At 62.7% G+C, this 7766-nt stretch overlaps 1 protein-coding gene across 2 annotated transcripts; it reads left to right on the top strand.

Annotated features, from left to right (window-relative positions):
- The first annotated feature begins 1255 nt into the window (after positions 1 to 1255).
- On the top strand, positions 1256 to 7530 carry ZNF853 (zinc finger protein 853). 2 transcript variants are annotated; one of them, XM_052659721.1, is made up of 4 exons: positions 1256 to 1358; positions 1516 to 1723; positions 2497 to 2619; positions 5591 to 7530. In XM_052659721.1, the coding sequence occupies exons 2-4, from the start codon at positions 1711 to 1713 to the stop codon at positions 7528 to 7530; spliced, it is 2076 nt and encodes a 691-aa protein (XP_052515681.1). In that variant the 5' UTR covers positions 1256 to 1358; positions 1516 to 1710. The 2 variants fall into 2 exon arrangements, with proteins under 2 accessions (XP_052515681.1, XP_052515688.1); XM_052659728.1 differs by lacking the exon at positions 1256 to 1358 and having other exon boundaries at positions 1435 to 1723.
- Positions 7531 to 7766: the final 236 nt, after the last annotated feature.

The following is a 7766-nucleotide window of genomic DNA, read 5'->3' as shown; positions in this document are numbered from 1 at the left end:
TGCGCTTGTTTCTCTACGGAGGCAGACGCAGTCCCTGCCCCCCGGAGCACCTCATCTGGGATGAAGCTGCCAGACAGAGTGTAGGCAGTTCAGGCAAGGGCGAGAGGGGAAGCCCCGATCTCCATTCCCAACGGGCCTGGAAGAATCCAAAAATCGGATCAAGCGGGGGCACAGGTGTGGCAGCTATGTGAGGGTGGAGACAGTAAGGGGGGAGGGGGCTGTGACCACAGGAGGACCCCTGTCCCCCTCCAATGGGGCACCGCCGTGCTCCCCCCAGGAGCAGCTCTCTGCGGCCAGTGCTTTGGGCTTTCGGAGGGAGAACTGGAGCATCCTGATTTCAGCGTCAGTCCATCTCCAGATGAGAGAGAACAGAGTAGCAAAGGGGCGGGATATGGAGACAGAGGGACCCTTCCTAACCCGTGGGGAAGCGGCTGGGCACGACCAGGGAGGCCGGCTGTCCTGAGCCGCTGAGGACGGGGCTGGGGAGGGCGGAGGGTGGGGGTGGCGATGGGGCCTGGCCACCGGGCGGTGCGCACAGCGCAGGGGCGCAGAGAGCCAAGCTTAGCTCTCCAGTTGGCCAGGGTGGCCCCTACGGCCCCATCTGGTCCTTTGGGGTCCACGCCCACCTGACTGCCGGCCGCAACTCTCCGCGCCCCCAGGCCCGTCCCCGCCACTTCAGGATCCAGGACATGGGTCCAGGGCGACGAAGGAGAGGCCTCTCTAGGGTGTGCGCAGCGGCCAGGGGTTGGGGCTTCGTGAACCGAGCGTCACCTAACTGAGTGCGACTTGAACCCCGTTTGTCCCGGGGCCGTGCCTGCCATTCAGCGGGCTGCCGAGCCCGGCTGGGAGCCTCCCCCGCACTCGCGCGGCGACAGTCGCCAACCCGGGCGCGCGGACGCGCACACCCGGAGATGCTGCGGCGCGCCCTGCGCCCGGCCCCGGGGCCCCCGGCTCGCGCCCCCCGCGCGGGGTGAGTGGCCGGGCCGGGAAGGGTTAAGCCCACCGAGCTCGTGGCGGCCTAGAGCGGCGGCGGCGGCGGGGGCCGGGGCGCGGGGGACAGGATGCGGATGCCGGGGGGACTTCCTGTGCCGGCCCCCGCCGCCCCCGCCGCTGCCCCCGGCCCGGCCGCTGCCCGCTCGGACGCACGGCCGGCCGGTCGCACGCTCAGGCGGGCGGGCGAGCGCACGGGGACCCCGGCCCGGCCGCGGCGCCCGCCCCGCGCCCGCCTTCCGCGCAGCCCGGCCCGGCCCGGCCCAGGCCGCCCGCCCGCCGGCTCCTGGCACCTGTGGCGGCGGGCAGATCCCTGGCCGGCCCCGCGCTGCCCCGGGCTGAAACGACACCGGTCCACCGCCCACCAGGTCCGCCCCCGGTCCGCCCTCGGCGCCCGCGATCGTCCCGCCCTGAGCCCGGCGCTGGTTCGGGGCTCTGTCTCCCCACCACCCCGCCCCCCGCCCCAGGGGGCCCACACCAACTTCTGCTCCTGAACTCCGCTCTGCCCCGCTTCTTTTGGCCCAGGGCGACCTCGGCAACCCTGACAGCGACAGACCGTCCCAAGTGACCAGAAAGGCCCCCCCGGGTGACCCAGCGCCTCCCAGGCTCTTTCTGGATGCGGGCGCCTAGGGAAGGAGCTGGCTGAACGCTCTGGCCTTCACCTTCCATTCCCTGCTGACCACACCTCCCCGAGCGCCCAGGCTGCCCGCAGAGCAGGCGATGCTTGTGCCAGGTGAGGCCCAGGGGGGTCGGTCAGCAGAGCGAAACCGGGACGCTTTTCTTAAGAGGGCTGGGCTGGATTCTTGGAAGCTAGAGGGACCTGGAGTCATCCTCTCAGGAGGCGAGGATACCGCCACCGGGACCCTGGGGGGACGCTGGAGAGGGGCGGGAGGACGCTGGAGAGGGGCGGGGAGCCCTGCAGACCTCAGGAGGCTGGGGCACAGGGCCAGGCCGCAGCCCTCCAGTCGCAAGGCTTGTAGTGCTCTGGGAACCTGGCTTCCTGGGAACTGAGGTGGCACCTGGACGGACTCACATGGCCCAGAACTGGCAGTCTGCTGGTGACCTGGGAAGACTGGGCGAATCCCCAGAGCACCTTGGGAGGCAAGAGACCAGGGGATTGAACAGACTTGTCCATGCTTTGCGGGGGCCAGGGGAATGTGAGATGGAGATGGACAGACAAGTCTTTTTTTCTTGTAAACTTTCCCAAACGTCCCTCTGGGAGTGTACCTAGCTGTCGTCTCTCACCATCGGTGTTGAGCAGCTGCAAGGGGTGCCCCAGGCAGGAGGCTGAACACGGGCCCTGCACAAAGTCAGGAGAGTCAGGACTCCCGAGCCGGCCCTGGGAGCAGGGCCTCCAGGCTGCCCTTGCTTATCCCTTTCCCGGCCGTGGACCACACCGTCCTCCTTTCTGGCAGGGGTGAGCTGCCGACTTGGGGGCAGTAAGGCATCAGGGCCCCTGGTGCGGGGCTCCCCGCCGGTCTGAACAGCTTCCTTCCTTCCTCTTAGCACAGCCAGCTCCCCAGGATCTTGGCCTGACCGCCAGGATGAAGGTGAGGCGGGCAACCAGGACCTTCGTGCGGAAGCCTCGCCGTCTTAAAGATGGGGGCCTGGGGCCTGACACCCCCTCAGGTAAGGGGCTAAGGGTGGGGGGCACCTCTGACCTCCTGAACCAGGAGATGGTCCTCAGGTCCCTGGCAAGGATCCTTTGACTAAGCCCCAGGCCTGCTGAGAGGGAGCCCTAAAGGTTGGCAAGCAGCCCGCTGTCTGGGGTGTGGTGGGCAGGCTGCACCCCCTCATTTCTGCAGGGTCACCTCGGGGTTTTCTGAGGCCACCGTCGGGCTGCAGTGTTGCTGGTGAGGGCTGCCTGGTGGCGCACACATTCTCAGCCCCCGTCCCCCACCTGCACGCATGCTGACTGGGAACCGCTGCTGATTCCCAGGGCTCACACAACCTCCGTTTCCTCCCGCTCTCCCTGATTCCGGATTCAAGGTCCCAGATTGAATTCAGGGGCTGAGGGGCACCCTTGTCACTGGTCGTGTGGCTTTTCTTTTCTCTGTGGCCTCTGGTCTTGCCCTTTTCCTTGACTTCTGCCTGCTTCCATCCATCTTTCTCTCCTTTTTCCCAGAGGCAGATGTGGCCTCGCCTTACGTTCCAAGACCTGCCCCGCTCCCTACTCTTGGCAGATCTTCCAAGGCGGCCATGCTCACGGGAGCCACCTCCCTACTCTGTGCTTTGAGAGCACTGAGTTGAGGGGCTGGGCAGGGTTGAGAAGAACATGAAAAGGACCAGAGGGACGAGGCGTTGGATGGGCATGTTGGACTCAATTAGCACCCTTGGCCTTCCACCACACGCACCCCCACACCCCCCTCCCCCCACCACCAGCTTCCCCATGTGGCTTGTGAGATCAGAGTTCCCCGACCAGGGGTCGAACCCACACCCTCTGCAGTAAGAGCTCAGAGTCCTAATCACTGGACCACCAGGGAATTCCCAGGACTCTTGGCTTAAATACTCAACTGACAAAAATCTCGTGAGAGCAGGCACATCAGATGACACTTCAGTGTACATTTACCAAAATAGCGTTGGTAACAGCGTGCAAATGCCGTGAGAAGCAGGGACTGGTCGTTTGGCCAAGCACTGTCCTAGAAATGAGAGGACCTACCCAGAGGGGTGATGAGTCCCGGCTGCCCGCAGAGGTGGGAGAAGGGAGTGCCCGTGTGACCTTGGATTTGCTGAGACAACAGTTTGTCTGTAATGGTCTGTCTTCCCTCACTTCCCGCATACTCCCACCTGGTGTGAGTGTGTAAGAAAAATGCACTCACTGATCCATTAGCCTAAGCGAAGGGTCTTGGGAATAGGTTTTCTAAGAGGGAATTATTTACATGTAGATATCCCTTGATTTTATGAAATCAGTATATTCCTGGAAAATCAGCCAGAAAGCAAAATTGGGTCGACCAAACCTCTACTTCCCATTCCAAAGCTGAAAATATGATGCTATGGGAAAAACAAATGTTGAATCAGACTTGGGAATGGAGAAGGCCTCTTTGGATTTTCTGATAGCACAGCAGTATGCTCAGAGTGAGAAATTGCATGTGGGTTTTGTGACATGTAGCAACGAGCTGAGTCCTGTATAGCCGAGTTTACTCTGCATTGTGTATCATGCTGGGGCTCTGTGTTTATCCCCTCTAATTTTTCACAATTTCCCCAAAAGGGGTTCAGCTCCTTTAAGCAGATGGGGAAACTCAGGTTCCTAGCGGCTAAGTAACTGGCCTGTTGCCACTTAGACTTGGGGCTGTGAATTGTTCCTTCCCAACCGAGAATTAACAGGCTAAAACCACTTCCAGCCTCAGACTTCCCTGGCGGTCTAGCGGTTGAGACTCCGAATTTCTAATGCAGGGGACTCGGGTTCCACTCCTGGTTGGAGAACTAAGATCCTACGTGCTGAGTGGTACAGCCAAAAAACAAAGAACACACAGACCACTTTCAGTCTAAAGGCTATTTCAAATGGAGCTAGTTGTATCCCTGGTATTAATATTTCCAAACTGCTTGCTAATTTTCAAACTAATTCCTACCCCACAGGGAGAGGGATTTTTCAAGCACCTACTAGGGGTAATGCCGGGGCCCTTCCTGCTTGACTCATTAAGCTGGCAGTGTGGGGATGACAAAGGTATGTTCCAGCCCAGGAGGGCCCTGAACCTGCAGGAGGTTAGCCAGCTGCTACCTGGTAGAATTACTGGGCACCTCCTACCTGGAAACCTCGTTCTCTCTGACTTCGCTGATATTTAGAAAGTGCCATGGAAACACTTCCAGGCAGCCTGACGGAAATTCTTTATTATGTACAGAGAGGGTGAGTTTCATTCGTTTCAAGTGTGACCTCTGACTGAGGTCAGAGTTCAGCATGGGCTTGTGGCTTAGCCATGGGAATGGCAGGTTCACAGATTCCTCTCGGATGGCGGTTAGGCCCAAAGGACTTTTCAGGGAGTGGTGCTGGGGAGCCCCAGGCACCCAGGGTGGTGTCACTGCCAAGGTCTAAGCATCGAGCCTGTGTGGAAGAAGGCCCCGAGGAGAGGTCGGGGGCCTGGGGTCCAGAGTGATGTGACCAGCTAGCTGTCCCTTGGATACATTTCTAAGCCAGCTCCACACCACTGGGCATTTCCCTATCGTGCTGCCATTGTCATTCAGAGAAGGCGATGGCACCTGACTCCAGTACTCTTGCCTGGAAAATCCAATGGACAGAGGAGCCTGGCAGGCTGCAGTCCATGGGGTCGCTAAGAGTTGGGTACGACTGAGCGACTTCACTTTCACTTTTCACTTTCATGCACTGGAGGAGGAAATGGCAACCCACTCCAGTGTTCTTGCCTGGAGAATCCCAGGGACAGGGGAGCCTGGTGGGCTGCCGTCTATGGGGTCGCACAGAGTCGGGCATGACTGAAGCGACTTAGCAGCAGCAGCTGTTGTCATTTGGGGGTCCCTGCTGAGGGCTCAGGAGTGTATCATAGAGTGACTGTACATGGGGGAGGGTAAGGAAGGACATCATGGGAGTCTGAACCAGAGGGCTGACTCCAGATCTTTCTCTCCTGGCTTCCTGCCATTCCCACTCCAGGTGGCAGCGGTGGGAGTGAGAGTCAGGAGGGAGAAAATGCTCAGGAGAGGAGCAGCAGCCCACCGCGGCCAGCAGTCTCAGCTCCCAAGCGGGCCAGTGAAGTCGCTGAGGAGACTGCATCAGGACGGCAGAAGCTGCAAGCCCGACAGTTAAAACAGCAGCCAGAGCAGCAGCCACAACCGCAGCCACACAGCCAAGGGCCAGGGCCTCAGCCAGTGCCGCAGCAGCAGCAAGATGGGCAAGAGCCGCTGCCCCAACCGCAGCCAGAATTGCAGGAAGAACCCCAGTCTGCGCAACAGGGGCCGCTGAAACCGCGGCTGCGGCTGATGCCGCGGCAGAAACAGTCACGGGAGCAGCACAGGCAGGTGCGACGGCGGTCACGGCTGCAGCAAGAACGGTTCCAGCGGCAGGAACTGCAGGAAAAGCCCCTGTGTGTGCAGTATGAGCAGCAGAAGCAGCTGCGGCAGCAGGAACAATCAGAGGTGGGGCAAGTGCAAGAACAGCAGCCGCCACAGCTGCAGCAGGAGCTGCAACAGGACTTACAGCAGGGATGGCCACAGCTGCCGCAGCAAGCGGTACAGCAGCTGCAGCAAGCGGTACAGCAGCCGCAGCAAGCGGTACAGCAGCCGCAGCAGCTACAACAGCAGGAGCCATTACAACCACAGCAGGAGTCACTGCAACCACAGCAAGAACAGTTGCAGCAGCTGCAGCAGCAGCAAGAACAGCTCCTGCACCAAGAACAGTTGCAGCAACAGCTGTTGCAGCAGCAAGAGTTACAGCGGAGGCAGCAGCAACAGCAGCAGGAGCAGTTACCACAGCAGGAGCAGTTGCAGCTGCAGCAGCAGTTGCAGAAGCAGCAGGAACAGTTGCAGCTGTTGCAGCAGCAGCAAGAACAACTGGAGCTGTTACTGCAGCAGCAGCAGCAGTTGCAGCTGCAGCTGCAGCCCCGGCCTCTAGGGCCGGAGGACGAGGAGGAGGTGGAGCTGGAGCTCATGCCGGTGGACGTGGAGTCTGATCAGGAGCTGGAGCGCCAGCGTCAGGAGCTGGAGCGGCAGCAGGAGCAGCGTCAGCTGCAGCTCCAACTGCAGGAGCAGTTGCAGCAGCTGGAGAAGCAGCTGGAGCAGCAGCTGGCGCAGCCGCCGGAGGTGCAGCTGGAGCTGACACCGGTGGAGCCTGGGGTCCACGCGCCTGAGCTGCAGCTGGAGCTGACCCCAGTGCCGCCCGAGCTGCAGCTGGAGCTGGTGCCGGCCGCCGCGGGGGCGCCCGCCGCGGTGGTGGTGGCTCCCCCGGGCTACGTGGTGCTGCAGGAGCTGATGGTGCTGCCAGCGGCCGTGTCGGCCCCCTCGATCGTGGCCGTCCCGGGCCCGCCGAGCGGCGCGGCCCTGACGCCGGCCCGGCCACCGCGGCGGCGGCGGCGCGCCCGGGACCGGCCGACCATCTGCGGGGAGTGTGGCAAAGGCTTCAGCCGCAGCACGGACCTGGTGCGCCACCAGGCCACGCACACGGGCGAGCGGCCGCACCGCTGCGGCGAGTGCGGCAAGAGCTTCTCGCAGCACTCGAACCTGGTGACGCACCAGCGCATCCACACGGGCGAGAAGCCCTACGCGTGCCCGTACTGCGCCAAGCGCTTCAGCGAGAGCTCGGCGCTCGTGCAGCACCAGCGCACGCACACGGGCGAGCGGCCCTACGCCTGCGGCGACTGCGGCAAGCGCTTCAGCGTCTCGTCCAACCTGCTGCGCCACCGCCGCACGCACTCTGGCGAGCGGCCCTACGCCTGCGAGGACTGCGGCGAGCGCTTCCGTCACAAGGTTCAGATCCGCCGCCACGAGCGCCAGCTGCACGGCGCCGGCCGCTCCCGGGGCCTCGGGCTGCTCCGCGGCGCGCGCGCGGCCGCCGGGGGCGCCCCGCGCGCCGAGCCCGCGGCGGACAAAGCGCCCTGACCCGGGGTCGGGGCTGGGGACGAGGGCGCCGAGGTCGGGGAGGGCGCCGCTTTCCCTGCACCCGGGAAGCACCGCGCGCGCTTGGAGGTCTTGACCGCGTGCCGCAACATCCTGGAATATCGCTGGGACATCGCTGGCATCCTTCTTCCGGGCCAACTGAGTGACGGGCCAATTCACCCTCGGAAACATTCCACGGGAGGATATCGACGAGGCTAAAGCGGCACGGAGGTGGCACA

Source organism: Budorcas taxicolor, chromosome 2 (genome assembly GCF_023091745.1).
Source record: "Budorcas taxicolor isolate Tak-1 chromosome 2, Takin1.1, whole genome shotgun sequence".
NCBI lineage: Eukaryota > Metazoa > Chordata > Mammalia > Artiodactyla > Bovidae > Budorcas > Budorcas taxicolor.
This window is presented reverse-complemented; position numbering and strand designations above follow the sequence as displayed.

Excerpts from the sequence above, each read along its gene's own strand:
- ZNF853 (XM_052659721.1), top strand. Across the intron at positions 2,620-5,590 it reads GGGGCCTGACACCCCCTCAG|GTGGCAGCGGTGGGAGTGAG; the intron begins GTAAGGGGCTAA and ends TTCCCACTCCAG.